The sequence below is a fragment of the Physella acuta genome, unplaced genomic scaffold, assembly GCF_028476545.2.
Source record: "Physella acuta isolate Inbredline_101_S28 unplaced genomic scaffold, ASM2847654v3 ptg000123l, whole genome shotgun sequence".
Lineage (NCBI taxonomy): Eukaryota > Metazoa > Mollusca > Gastropoda > Physidae > Physella > Physella acuta.
This window is the reverse complement of record NW_026731642.1, coordinates 473,856-489,335: the sequence shown is the minus strand read 5'-3', so window position 1 is coordinate 489,335 and position 15,480 is coordinate 473,856. Positions and strand designations below refer to the sequence as shown.

Here is a 15,480-nt window from a genome sequence, read left to right as displayed (position 1 = left end):
CAGTGTGTGGGCCAAAACATGGTCTGTGTGGGGCTAAACATGGTTAGTGTGGAGCTAAACATGGTCTGTGTGGTCCAAAACATGGTCAGTGTGTGGGCAAAACATGGTCAGTGTGGTCCAAAACATGGTCAGTGTGGGGCAAAACATGGTCAGTGTGTGGGCCAAAACATGGTCTGTGTGGGGCTAAACATGGTTAGTGTGGGGCTAAACATGGTTAGTGTGGTCCAAAATATGGTCTGTGTGGGGCTAAACATGGTTAGTGTGGGGCTAAACATGGTCTGTGTGGGGCTAAACATGGTCAGTGTGGAGCTAAACATGGTCTGTGTGGGGCAAAACATGGTTAGTGTGGTCCAAAATATGGTCTGTGTGGGGCTAAACATGGTTAGTGTGGGGCAAAACATGGTTAGTGTGGGGCAAAACATCGTCAGTGTGTGGGGCAAAACATGGTCAGTGTGGTCCAAAACATGGTCAGTGTGGGGCTAAACATGGTTAGTGTGGGGCAAAACATGGTCAGTGTGGAGCTAAACATGGTCAGTATGGTCCAAAATATGGTCAGTGTGGTCCAAAACATGGTCCGTGTGTGGGCAAAACATGGTCAGTGTGGGGCAAAACCATGGTCACTTCGGCTAAAAGCTTAAAATAGTGACTTTGGCCCAAAATGTGATCTATGTGGATTCAGGCCAGTCAACAACATGAGGTGACCGACCTATTTGATAAGTCCAAACCTTCCAGTTATATAACAACCCCCCCCCCCCCCCCCCAGATGATATCTGAACAGATGGTCTCCTCATCAATGCTATGGTTTGTTACATATAAACTGCTAAAAATAGCTTCTCTTAAACCAGTTTCCCAAGCTCAAGGACCTACTAAATAAATTTGAACAGATTTTAATTTACTACCTGACACAATGATGTTTAACTTATATCCCAAACCATTTTACACATTCCAGTCCCAAATATCTTAGGCTCACTTAGTAAACAATTGGTGTGAATAAAGGGGACAAAACTGTGCAAGGGACACAAACCTACCTAAAAAATATCCTATGAGGGAACAGTGAAAATATGATAGTCTCTGGACGTAGTTGGGCGGGGGTGGCACGCCTGTCTCTGCCGAACAGGTCTGTGACTTCTTGTAAGTATCATAGCGCAGTACAAAACATAGCAACAATCCAGGCATCACCTAGTGGATGAGTATGTAAGGAATATTTATAAATATATTTTATTACTTTTTAAAAAGTACTTTTTACAAGTATATTTATTTTGTTTTAAAATATATTTTACAAGTGTATTATGAATTGAATAAAAAAAAATTGAAAATATTTTTTTCTATTGCTGTTAAAAATATTAACAGCTGATCACTAACTGCCAATAAATTAATCATGAATATTAGGAAATTTAAGTACAGCCACTTACAATATCACCTAACCCAAGCATGTTGAAATGACTGGAATTTTGAGAACTGAAAACAAAATATCTTGTTTGTTACATTTAATGTAGACAAATATAGCATTAAATATAACAAAAATAAAATATTAAATAAATAGCTGTAAAGATGGAGAAATGAAACAGGAATTCAGTTACCACAATAGACTGACCTTGGAAAAACTAATTTGGCAGGGAGAGAAAGTTTTGGTGCGTCTCTTACAAGACCAGTAAGGTGAAGCTTCTTGGCAAACAAACCAACCTAGGAACAATCAAACAGATTTAACATCCACTGGGAAAAATATCTGGACAACTTCTGTCTAAAAAGTGTAGTCTAGTCTTAGGTAGTTTGTGTCAGTAATGGTAAATAATAGAAAAAAGTAGTCGATGAAGAGTCATATATATGTAGACAATGGTGAGAAGATGTATATAGATAAAGGAAAGGCATGTATATAGACAAAGGAAAGACAGATGAAGGTAGACAAAGGTGAGAAAGATGTAAAGGAAAGACATGTATATAGGCAAAAGAAAGACAGATTAATGTAGACAAAGGTGAGAGAGCAGTAAGACAAGTGTCTATGGAGAAAGATGTGAAGGCACCAACTCACTGGGTTATCAGCTGGCCGTGTTGCCACTTTGACCATCACATTGGTACTGAAGATGTAGGAGGAGAAAAACACCTGGCAACAACAAAAAAAATTTCATCATTCTCTGTGCACAGTTGGAGTTTCATAAAACAGTAACTTAAAATGTTCATTTCACAAAGAGTGAGAATGATCTGTCAATACATTTTTAAACTCATAAGATGGGCTTGTTTGTACCTAACACTGGTACAGTGCAATAAAGCTACTGCCAGTAGGACAGCGTAATAAAGCTACTGTAGGACAGCGCAACAAAGCTACTGCCAGTAGGACGGCGCAACAGAGCTACTGCCAGTAGGACAGTGCAACAAAGCTATTGTCAGTAGGACAGTGCAACAAAGCTACTGCCAGTAGGACAGCGCAACAAAGCTACTGCCAGTAGGACAGCACAACAAAGCTACTGCCAGTAGGACAGCACAACAAAACTGCCTGTAGGACAGTGCAACAAAGCTACTGCCAGTAGTACAGCACAACAAAGCTACTGCCAGTAGGACAGCGCAACAAAGCTACGGCCAAAAGGACAGCACAACAAAGCTACTGCCAGTAGGACAGCGCAACAAAACTGCCTGTAGGACAGTGCAACAAAGCTACTGCCAGTAGGACAGCACAACAAAGCTACGGCCAAAAGGACAGCACAACAAAGCTACTGCAGGTAGGACAGTGCAACAAAGCTACTGCCAGTAAGACAGCGTAAACAAAGCTACTGCCAGTAGGAAAGCGTAAACAAAGCTACTGCCAGTAGGACAGCGTAAACAAAGCTACTGCCAGTAGGACAGCACAACAAAGCTACTGCCAGAAGGACAGCACAACAAAGCTACTGACAGAAGGACAGCACAACAAAGCTACTGCCAGTAGGACAGCGTAAACAAAGCTACTGCCAGTAGGACAGCGTAAACAAAGCTACTGCCAGTAGGACAGCACAACAAAGCTACTGCCAGAAGGACAGCACAACAAAGCTACTGACAGAAGGACAGCACAACAAAGCTACTGCCAGTAGGAGAGCACAACAAAGCTACTGACAGAAGGACAGCACAACAAAGCTACTGACAGAAGGACAGCACAACAAAGCTACTGCCAGTAGGACAGCACAACAAAGCTACTGCCAGTAGGACAGCACAACAAAGCTACTGCCAGAAGGACAGCACAACAAAGCTACTGACAGAAGGACAGCACAACAAAGCTACTGCCAGTAGGACAGCGTAAACAAAGCTACTGCCAGTAGGACAGCGTAAACAAAGCTACTGCCAGTAGGACAGCACAACAAAGCTACTGCCAGAAGGACAGCACAACAAAGCTACTGACAGAAGGACAGCACAACAAAGCTACTGCCAGTAGGACAGCACAACAAAGCTACTGACAGAAGGACAGCACAACAAAGCTACTGACAGAAGGACAGCACAACAAAGCTACTGCCAGTAGGACAGCACAACAAAGCTACTGCCAGTAGGACAGCACAACAAAGCTACTGCCAGTAGGACAGCACAACAAAGCTACTGCCAGTAGGACAGATTCTACTCACCCAAAAGACATCATACACTAGCAGGCCCAGGAGAAGAAGAGTGGAGACCTTCAGGCTGGGAAGTCGAACCAGAGCAATAAATGCTACACAGAGGCCCATGCCCAGAGCTGAGGAAGAAAATAGAGATGTGGTAATTACATAAGGTAGAGACCAATGTCTGAGGCTAAAGAAAAAAAATGGCAAGTAGTAATAAATGCTACACAGAGACCTTAGCTTCCACCAAATTTAAAAATGGCAAGTAGTAATAAATGCTTTACAGAGATACACAGAGACCCATGCTTCAGACTAATTAAGCAATTATATATAACACTAAATGCTATACAGAGACTCAATGCTTATAATGTCACCCGAAGTAGTCATGGAATTTGTAATTGAATGATAAACCACCACTAAAGTTGATGTTTAGCTTAGTTAACTTTTACTCCTACCATCCATGAGTAGCCAGTGTCCAGTTAGAATCCATATACAGACAATGGTGAAGGACAAACAAAATGAGATGATTTCTGCTGCTGTGAATCTGCCACACACACCAAAAGAGATTCTGTGGGGAAAAGTTAAAGACCATGTGTTAAACTGCACAAAAAGATATCTTGACAAATATATTTTTTTATTAAATTAACACATATAAGAAATATTCTGGGGGAAAAGTTAAAGATATATGTACAACTGACTGCACAAAAAGATATCTTAACAAATATATTTGGAATTAAACTAACACACAAAAGAGATTCTGGGGGAAAAGTTAAAGATATATGTACAACTGCACAAAAAGATATCTTAACAAAAATATTTTTCATTAAACTAACACACATAAGAAATATTCTGGGGGAAAAGTTAAAGATATATGTACAACTGCACAAAAAGATATCTTAACAAATGTATTTTTAATTAAACTAACACACATAAGAAATATTCTGGGGGAAAAGTTAAAGATATATGTAGCACTGACTGCACAAAAAGATATCTTAACAAATATATTTTTAATTAAACTAACACACATAAGAAATATTCTGGGGGAAAAGTTAAAGACCATGTGTTAAACTGCACAAAAAGATATCTTGAACTAGTATATTTCTAATTAAACTAACACATAAATATTCGGGGTGAAAAGTTAAAGATAAATGTACAACTGACTGCACAAAAAGATATCTTGAATTAGTATATTTCTAATTAAACTAACACACATAAATATTCTGGTGGAAAAATTGTTTTTAATTCCAATTTTAATCACACATGAAAAAAAAAATAATCTTACAGTAAAAGAGACTATAAGTTGGATACATATTCAATGTCTTAATAAGGTTAATGAGGCAAAGCATCTCTATTCAACTTTAGCCATGTAACCATCATATATGGGTGGTCTAGTTAATGCCAGCTAATCTTATATGTAATCAGGATGGGTGCTACAAGTAATCAGGTTGGGTGCTACAAGTAATCAGGTTGGGTGCTACAAGTAATCAGGTTGGGTGCTACAAGTAATCAGGTTGGGTGCTACAAGTAATCAGGTTGGGTGCTACAAGTAATCAGGTTGGGTGCTACAAGTAATCAGGTTGGGTGCTACAAGTAATCAGGTTGGGTGCTACACGTAATCAGGTTGGGTGCTACAAGTAATCAGGTTGGGTGCTACAAGTAATCAGGTTGGGTGCTACAAGTAATCAGGTTGGGTGCTACAAGTAATCAGGTTGGGTGCTACAAGTGATCAGGTTGGGTGCTACATGTAATCAGGATGGGTGCTAAAAGTTATCAGGTTGGGTGCTACTTACTTCTGTCCACTGGAACACGGCTGGACAAAGTACTGGCACATGGGCAGGAGCAGAAAGGCAAAAGCTACAGTAGCCAGAACTGAAATACACAAGTGGACATTTAGTGGACATGCTTCAATACTGGGTAGTGGACATATTTCAATACTTGGTAATTCGACATTTAGTGGACATGCTTCAACACAGGGCAATGAACATTTTGTTCACATTTTCAACACTAAATATTGGGCATATATCAAAACTGGGTAATAGACATTTGACTTGTCCATAGTGGACATACATCAACACTGAGTTGTGGACATTTAGTGGACATACAGTAAAATGTTGGACAATTGATAACACAGACACATTTTTAGCAAACAGTCTGGTGACATAGTCAAATACTAACTAGACCATACTTGTAACTTACCTATACTAAACACACAATGTTAACGCACAATGTTGACACAGAAATAACAAACTACTTATATTTCTTCAAACCTTCTACAACTACAAACATTGCCCATTGTTACATAAAACCATTCAATATAACCCTACATTAGGTCTAGAGAAAAAGCCATTCAATTTAATCCTACATTAGGTCTAGAGAATAGGCCATTCAATATAACCCTACATTAGGTCTAGAGAATAAGCCATTCAATATAACCCTACATTAAAGAATAAGCCATTCAATATAACCCTACATTAAGTCTAGGGAAAAAGCCATTCAATATAACCCTACATTAGGTCTAGAGAATAAGCCATTCAATATAACCCTACATTAAAGAATAAGCCATTCAATATAACCCTACATTAAGTCTAGGGAAAAAGCCATTCAATATAACCCTACATTAGAGAAAAAGCCATTCAATATAACCCCATATTAGGTCTAGAGAAAAGAGCCATTTAATATAACCCCACACCAACTCTAGCAAATAAAAAACAACCCATTGAACTCACTAGCTGTGAAGACAGCGAAGACGACTTGCAGGGAGTCAAAGAAGAGGAACATGATGAGCAGGGAGATGGAGGCGCCAACAGGCAGGAACATGGCCTGGCAGGTGTCCAGGGTCTGGAGCTCTGTGAACAAAAAAAACGTGTTACCTTGATAAGTCTCCCGAGTCATCGTTTCTGAAAACAAAAAAAAATTTATTCCATCTTCTGTCGTTTGGATCAACATGAAACATTTAGCATGGCTGAAAGGGATTTGTTTATTGGATGTGGATGAGTTTCTCATCCTTTTGCACACAGGCTGTTATTGTCCTGTGTACATTAGGGTGAAAGCCGATTAGATAACTTGAAAACTATGCTCTCTTTAAATAACACCATGTGTAATTAGTGATGTGTGTTGATACCAGTCCATTTTTTTAGAGCTTATAACAATAGACAAAATTAATTTAATTTTAAAAAATATATATAAATGTATAGCATTATCTAAATGTTAAAGGGTTAAGAAGTTAGTTGGATTGTAGAAGAAATATTGTGAAAGACATGGGACCAATGAAAATGGTTTTACAGGACCACTGTGACCTCAGACTTACGGGATTCACTGTCTGAGCTGCCACCCCCGGGTAAAGATAAGCCAAACTTTTCTTTGTCTTTTTCATCTTTTTCTTTCTCTCTCTCAATATTTAATGATCTGAAACAAGCAGGAATGGTCATATTCAGCCTACTGTCAACACTGAGATAAATTCTAAACTGTTCACTAATGTATCAAACAAGGGGACCTACCTGAAGCTGCCATAGACTATGAGAAGGATTGAGATGATGAAGGTGGATATTCGTGAGGAGTCTACAATTGTTAGGGCCCTGAAAGTAAACACAGTTAAAAGATATGATAATCTTGTGTCAGACCCAAGTATCAACAATACATAGACTATGAGAAGGATCGAGATGATATTCGTGAGGAGTCTACAATTGTTAGGGCCCTGAAAGTAAACACAGTTAAAAGATATGATAATCTTGTGTCAGACACAAATATCAACAATACATAAAGCATTATACATACAAGCATGGTCCAGTTTAGAAATGATGTATGTTAACATTGACGATGTTTTGACAACAGAAGGTAAGTTGTGGACTTTTATTGTTATTAAAAACAGCTGTCAAAGACAGCAATTATGATGTAAACACTATTCTGCTGAATTCTACAAGTACAAGACCAATAATTTGAGAACAGGTTGAGTCACAGTTTTCAGAGGGGGTACCAATGGATATAGTATATTAAACAAAATTCACGATAATTCAGTTTTATTGTTAAGGATTTTTAATGTCTTTTTCAATTGTAGTGGGGTTGCGAGTCACTTGGCCTTCATAAAAAAGGTGCTTGTCACCTTAAAAGGGTGAATGGGTCAAGTCACACAACTTTACCAGGTACATGCCAGGTATCACCAATATTTTCACTTTTACCAGTTTAATTTTAAGCTACAAACAACAAGAGATGGTCTTCATCTGAGAAAGCTACTTTTTTAACTTTCTAACAGCCAAACTAGGGACACAATAAAAACAGAGAAATACCAAGTTGTGTGCCTTAAAGGCAGGATCATGCTATAATGGTGGGATCAACAGGGGAGATTTTATAGAGATAACCTGGGAGTTGATGACATCAAATGTACGACAGGTAAAACTGTGTGGGGGGCTGAAGGTGCAGCTAAGGTGTTGTGCACAGGTCACACCACAACAGATGACCCATGACCCCACTACAGGTAACCCGTGACCCCACAACAGGTGACCCATGACCCCTCAACAGATGACCCATGACCCCACTACAGGTAACCCATGACCCCACTACAGGTAACCCATGACCCCACAACAGATGACCCATGACCCCACTACAGGTAACCCGTGACCCCACAACAGGTGACCCATGACCCCTCAACAGATGACCCATGACCCCACTACAGGTAACCCATGACCCCACTACAGGTAACCCATGACCCCACAACAGATGACCCATGACCCCACTACAGGTAACCCGTGACCCCACAACAGGTGACCCATGACCCCTCAACAGATGACCCATGACCCCACAACAGGTGACCCATGACCCCTCAACAGATGACCCATGACCCCACTACAGGTAACCCGTGACCCCACTACAGGTAACCCGTGACCCCACTACAGGTAACCCGTGACCCCACAACAGATGACCCATGACCCCACTACAGGTAACCCGTGACCCCACAACAGGTGACCTGTGACCCCACAACAGCAGGTGACCAATGACCCCACAACAGGTGACCCATGGTCCCACAACAGGTGACCCATGACCCCACAACAGGTGACCCATGACCCCTCAACAGATGACCCATGACCCCACTACAGGTAACCCGTGACCCCACTACAGGTAACCCGTGACCCCACTACAGGTAACCCGTGACCCCACAACAGATGACCCATGACCCCACTACAGGTAACCCGTGACCCAACAGGTGACCTGTGACCCCACAACAGCAGGTGACCAATGACCCCACAACAGGTGACCCATGGTCCCACAACAGGTGACCCGTGACCCAACAACAGGTGACCCATGACCCCACAACAGCAGGTGACCCATAGCTGACACGTGACCCCACAACAGCAGGTAACCCATGGTCCCACAACAGCAGGTGACCCATGGCCCCACAACAGCTGACCCATGACCCCACAACAGCAGGTGACCCATGGCCCCACAACAGCAGGTGACCCATGGCCCCACAACAGGTGACCCATGGTCCCACAACAGGTGACCCGTGACCCCACAACAGCAGGTGACCCATGGTCCCACAAGAGGTGACCTATGCCACCATGCACCAGGTTATCAGGTAACATAACATCCCATAAAGGTGTGCTATGACATAAGAGATGAACTATTACTACCTATATTAGGTACCCTACTACACCCTCCCCCCCCCCACACCATGAAATGTAAACACATGAATTAATTTGACTTTATTACCACCACATGATTAAGACCCCCACCAACCACCCTCAAGAAACACATGGTAATGTAACTACCTGATTCCCAGGTATTGACCAAGCTACACATAACAATGGGAGGGATTAGCCAGGAATCAATGCCAAATCAACTTTTCCAATTCCAGTTTTATTTCTTCACTTTACAACACAAAGGACAGTGTGTTGTCACAAGAAATCTATTAACTGGTTAAAAATAAATGCCAGTTAGCCCAGTTGTGTCCCAGGGTAAGATCAACAAATAGCAGAGATATTTTGTTATCAAGTATTAGGTCGGGGGGGGGGGGGGGGGGGGGAGGAGACACAAAGTCATCCAGCATTAGGTCATGGGACTAAGTCATCCAGCATTAGATCAGGGGACTAAGTCATCTTGCATTAGGTCATGTGACTAAGTCATCCAGCATTAGGTCAGGGGACTAAGTCATCTTGCATTAGGTCAGGGGACTAAGTCATCCAACATTAGGTCAGGGGACTAAGTCATCCAGCATTATGCTAGGACTAAGTCATCCAGCATTAGGTCAGGGGACTAAGTCATCCAGCGTTAGGTCAGGGGACTAAGTCATCCTGCATTAGGTCATGGGACTAATTAATCCAGCATAAGGTCATGGGACTAAGTCATCCAGCATTAGGTCATGGGACTAAGTCATCCAACATTAGGTCAGGGGACTAAGTCATCCAACATTAGGTCATGTGACAAAGACATCCAACATTAGGTCATGGGACTAAGTCATCCAACATTAGGTCAGGGGAAAGTCATCCAACATTATGTCAGGGGACAAAGTCATCCAGCATTAGGTCAGGGGACTAAGTCATCCTTCATTAGGTCAGGGGACTAAGTCATCCAGCATTAGGTCAGGGGACTAAGTCATCCAGCATTAGGTCAGGGGACTAAGTCATCTTGCATTAGGTCAGGGCACTAAGTCATTCAGCATTAGGTCAGGGGACTAAGTCATCCAGCATTAGGTCATGGGACTAAGTCATCCTGCATTAGGTCATGGGACTAAGTCATCCAGCATTAGGTCATGGGACTAAGTCATCCTGCATTAGGTCATGGGACTAAGTCATCCAGCATTAGGTCAGGGGACTAAGTCATCCAGCATTAGGTCAGGGGACTAATCCAGCATTAGGTCATGGGACTAAGTCATCCAGCATTAGGTCAGGGGACTAAATCATCCAGCATGGGACTAAGTCATCCAGCATTAGGTCAAGGGGCTAAGTCATCCAGCATTTGGTCAAGGGACAAAGTAATCCAGCATTAGGTCATTAGTTCACTAACACACAACCTGCTATGGCAAAACCACAGAGACACAACCAGTAAAGACACAACTACATAGTCTGTAACAGCACAACCACGGCCATTTAATACCCGTGTCACTGTCCTCTGGTTGCTTACACAAGCAATCGATAAAACGTCAATGGTTCACCGGCTCTGCTTCATTGGTCACAGTACAAGCAACACCCTGTACTTGGGCGACAACAGCGCCGTTAAAACTGTCTTGGGTGACATCTAAACCGTTAAAACAGTCTTGGGTGACATCGAAACCGGTAAAACTGTCTTGAGTGACAACGGACCCGTTAAAACTGTCTTGAGCGACAACAGCGCTGTTAAAACTGTCTTGAGTGACAAGAAAACCGTTACATTTTCTTGTGTGACAAAGCTCCGTTAAATTATATGTCTATTGTGACAACGAAACCGATAATTTTGTCTAGTGTGACACCAGCTATGTTAGATCTGTCTTTTTGGTTGTGTGAAGATTAGTCTTGTTGGTTGTATGCATTCAGCGAGTACGTTGTTCTTCGCGACTTGCCGTTGCGTTAAGCCGGGCGTCTCAATGTACTGGTAATGGGTTTATAGGTCACACTAGCTCAAGCCTCGGTCGACGGTGACTTTTTAAAACAGTATTAGTGACACAGATCCTCTAGTTTAAAAAGGTATTGGTGACAGATTCCCTAGTTTAAAAAGGTATTGGTGACACAGTATCCCTTAGTTTAAACAGGTATTGGCGACAGTATCCCTTAGTTTAAAAAGGTATTGGTGACAAAGTATAACTTAGTTTAAAAAGGTATTGGTGACACAGATTCCCTAGTTTAAAAAGGTATTGGCGACAGTATCCCTTAGTTTAAAAAGGTATTGGTGACAAAGTATAACTTAGTTTAAAAAGGTATTGGTGACACAGATTCCCTAGTTTAAAAAGGTATTGGTGACACAGATTCCCTAGTTTAAAAAGGTATTGGTGACACAGATCCTCTAGTTTAAAAAGGTATTGGTGACACAGATCCTCTAGTTTAAAAAGGTATTGGTGACACAGATCCTCTAGTTTAAAAAGGTATTGGTGACACAGATCCTCTAGTTTAAAAAGGTATTGGTGACACAGATCCTCTAGTTTAAAAAAGTATTGGTGACACAGATCCTCTAGTTTAAAAAGGTATTGGTGACACAGATCCTCTAGTTTAAAAAAGTATTGGTGACACAGATCCTCTAGTTTAAAAAGGTATTGGTGACACAGATCCTCTAGTTTAAAAAGGTATTGGTGACACAGATCCTCTAGTTTAAAAAGGTATTGGTGACACAGTATCCCTTAGTTTAAACAGGTATTGGCGACAGTATCCCTTAGTTTAAAAAGGTATTGGTGACACAGATTCCCTAGTTTAAAAAGGTATTGGCGACAGTATCCCTTAGTTTAAAAAGGTATTGGTGACAAAGTATAACTTAGTTTAAAAAGGTATTGGTGACACAGATTCCCTAGTTTAAAAAGGTATTGGTGACACAGATTCCCTAGTTTAAAAAGGTATTGGTGACACAGTATCCCTAGTTTAAAAAGGCATTGGTGACACAGTATCCCTAGTTTAAAAAAGTATTGGTGACACAGATTCCCTAGTTTAAAAAGGTATTGGCGACAGTATCCCTTAGTTTAAAAAGGTATTGGTGACAAAGTATAACTTAGTTTAAAAAGGTATTGGTGACACAGATTCCCTAGTTTAAAAAGGTATTGGTGACACAGTATCCCTAGTTTAAAAAAGTATTGGTGACACAGATTCCCTAGTTTTAAAAAGTATTGGTGACACAGATTCCCTAGTTTAAAAAGGTATTGGTGACACAGTATCCCTAGTTTAAAAAGGTATTGGTGACACAGATTCCCTAGTTTTAAAAAGTATTGGTGACACAGATCCTCTAGTTTAAAAATGTATTGGTGACACAGATCCTTGTGACCTACTTAGGTCCAGTAATGTTTTATTTTGACATTGTGTTAATACCATATATGGATTGATGGTGCAACTACCGGGGTTTTTCCACTGTCTTATTAAGAGTGTCTAAGACGTAGAAATTTTCCATCAAGATCTGATTGATTAATTCAGACCAGATGACCACCCCAACCAATGGCCACATGAGTTGAGGATAACCTCCCCTGTTGCCTAAGTCTTTAACTAGATCGCCCACAGGCGACACGAGGCAGTCTACCTTGATCAAGCGGTCCATTATGACCAGGCCGTCCATTTTGTCCGGCAATAGATTCTGACCATTTGAACGTGAGAGAACTTAAGTCCTGAGTGTGCTATGCATTCCTAAGTTGTTAAAGTGTTCTAATATTATATTACTTGTCGCCAAGTGATTCTTGATGCTATAGCAGTGTTATGTGACCAGTGGCTATTTTTATACAGTGTTAGAATCTGTGATAGAATTTTTTCTTACGCTTTGTAAGTTGGGTTTTGTTATTTTCTAAATTAAATATTTTATCTTGTTTAACCTTGTGTTCTGCCACAACTGTGTTCGCTTATTAAAGGTTGTATGCAGATTGGATGAGTTGTTAACTTCAATAGTATCACTAGTTTTCCCTAGACATCGAAATCGAGCCCTAGTGTGTTGTTGAGTTAGTGTTCATTCATTTAGGCTTTATGTCATTTGCATATAACTCCAAAAAAGAATCCGGGGGCGTTCACCATCTATCTGGCTGGTAGATAGGTGTCCGTTACATCCTCTAGTTTAAAAAGGTATTGGTGACACAGATTCCCTATTTTAAAAAGGTATTGGTGACACAGTATCCCTTAGTTTAAAAAAGTATTGGTGACACAGATTCCCTAGTTTACAAAAGTATTGGGGACACAGATTGCTTAAAAAGGTATTGGTGACAGATTCCCTAGTTTAAAAAAGTATTGGTGACACAGATCCTCTAGTTTAAAAAGGTATTGGTGACACAGATCCTCTAGTTTAAAAAAGTATTGGTGACACAGATCCTCTAGTTTAAAAAGGTATTGGTGACACAGATCCTCTAGTTTAAAAAAGTATTGGTGACACAGATCCTCTAGTTTAAAAAGGTATTGGTGACACAGATCCTCTAGTTTAAAAAGGTATTGGTGACAGATTCCCTAGTTTAAAAAGGTATTGGTGACACAGTATCCCTTAGTTTAAACAGGTATTGGCGACAGTATCCCTTAGTTTAAAAAGGTATTGGTGACACAGATTCCCTAGTTTAAAAAGGTATTGGCGACAGTATCCCTTAGTTTAAAAAGGTATTGGTGACAAAGTATAACTTAGTTTAAAAAGGTATTGGTGACACAGATTCCCTAGTTTAAAAAGGTATTGGTGACAGATTCCCTAGTTTAAAAAGGTATTGGTGACACAGTATCCCTTAGTTTAAACAGGTATTGGCGACAGTATCCCTTAGTTTAAAAAGGTATTGGTGACAAAGTATAACTTAGTTTAAAAAGGTATTGGTGGCACAGATTCCCTAGTTTAAAAAGGTATTGGTGACAGATTCCCTAGTTTAAAAAGGTATTGGTGACACAGTATCCCTTAGTTTAAACAGGTATTGGCGACAGTATCCCTTAGTTTAAAAAGGTATTGGTGACAAAGTATAACTTAGTTTAAAAAGGTATTGGTGACACAGATTCCCTAGTTTAAAAAGGTATTGGCGACAGTATCCCTTAGTTTAAAAAGGTATTGGTGACAAAGTATAACTTAGTTTAAAAAGGTATTGGTGACACAGATTCCCTAGTTTAAAAAGGTATTGGTGACACAGTATCCCTAGTTTAAAAAGGCATTGGTGACACAGTATCCCTAGTTTAAAAAAGTATTGGTGACACAGATTCCCTAGTTTTAAAAAGTATTGGTGACACAGATCCTCTAGTTTAAAAATGTATTGGTGACACAGATCCTTGTGACCTACTTAGGTCCAGTAATGTTTTATTTTGACATTGTGTTAATACCATATATGGATTGATGGTGCAACTACCGGGGTTTTTCCACTGTCTTATTAAGAGTGTCTAAGACGTAGAAATTTTCCATCAAGATCTGATTGATTAATTCAGACCAGATGACCACCCCAACCAATGGCCACATGAGTTGAGGATAACCTCCCCTGTTGCCTAAGTCTTTAACTAGATCGCCCACAGGCGACACGAGGCAGTCTACCTTGATCAAGCGGTCCATTATGACCAGGCCGTCCATTTTGTCCGGCAATAGATTCTGACCATTTGAACGTGAGAGAACTTAAGTCCTGAGTGTGCTATGCATTCCTAAGTTGTTAAAGTGTTCTAATATTATATTACTTGTCGCCAAGTGATTCTTGATGCTATAGCAGTGTTATGTGACCAGTGGCTATTTTTATACAGTGTTAGAATCTGTGATAGAATTTTTTCTTACGCTTTGTAAGTTGGGTTTTGTTATTTTCTAAATTAAATATTTTATCTTGTTTAACCTTGTGTTCTGCCACAACTGTGTTCGCTTATTAAAGGTTGTATGCAGATTGGATGAGTTGTTAACTTCAATAGTATCACTAGTTTTCCCTAGACATCGAAATCGAGCCCTAGTGTGTTGTTGAGTTAGTGTTCATTCATTTAGGCTTTATGTCATTTGCATATAACTCCAAAAAAGAATCCGGGGGCGTTCACCATCTATCTGGCTGGTAGATAGGTGTCCGTTACATCCTCTAGTTTAAAAAGGTATTGGTGACACAGATTCCCTAGTTTAAAAAGGTATTGGTGACACAGTATCCCTTAGTTTAAAAAAGTATTGGTGACACAGATTCCCTAGTTTACAAAAGTATTGGGGACACAGATTGCTTAAAAAGGTATTGGTGACAGATTCCCTAGTTTAAAAAAGTATTGGTGACACAGATCCTCTAGTTTAAAAAGGTATTGGTGACACAGATCCTCTAGTTTAAAAAAGTATTGGTGACACAGATCCTCTAGTTTAAAAAGGTATTGGT

General features: G+C 40.4%; 1 protein-coding gene across 3 annotated transcripts in view; it reads right to left on the bottom strand.

The window, feature by feature from the left end:
* LOC131934909 (signal peptide peptidase-like 3) overlaps positions 1–15,480 on the bottom strand; it is a 66,539-nt gene that overhangs the window by 9,487 nt on the left and 41,572 nt on the right. For 2 of the 3 annotated variants that reach the window (XM_059291170.1, XM_059291168.1), the window contains 10 exons: positions 7,052–7,129; positions 6,862–6,959; positions 6,281–6,451; positions 5,345–5,423; positions 4,010–4,122; positions 3,582–3,688; positions 2,030–2,101; positions 1,595–1,683; positions 1,413–1,458; positions 1,029–1,179 (listed from right to left, as the gene is read on the bottom strand). In XM_059291170.1, the coding sequence (XP_059147153.1) occupies positions 1,029–1,179; positions 1,413–1,458; positions 1,595–1,683; positions 2,030–2,101; positions 3,582–3,688; positions 4,010–4,122; positions 5,345–5,423; positions 6,281–6,451; positions 6,862–6,959; positions 7,052–7,129 (1,004 nt within the window). The remainder of the gene's footprint in view (positions 1–1,028; positions 1,180–1,412; positions 1,459–1,594; positions 1,684–2,029; positions 2,102–3,581; positions 3,689–4,009; positions 4,123–5,344; positions 5,424–6,280; positions 6,452–6,861; positions 6,960–7,051; positions 7,130–15,480) is intronic. The other variant, XM_059291169.1, reaches the window with a different exon arrangement.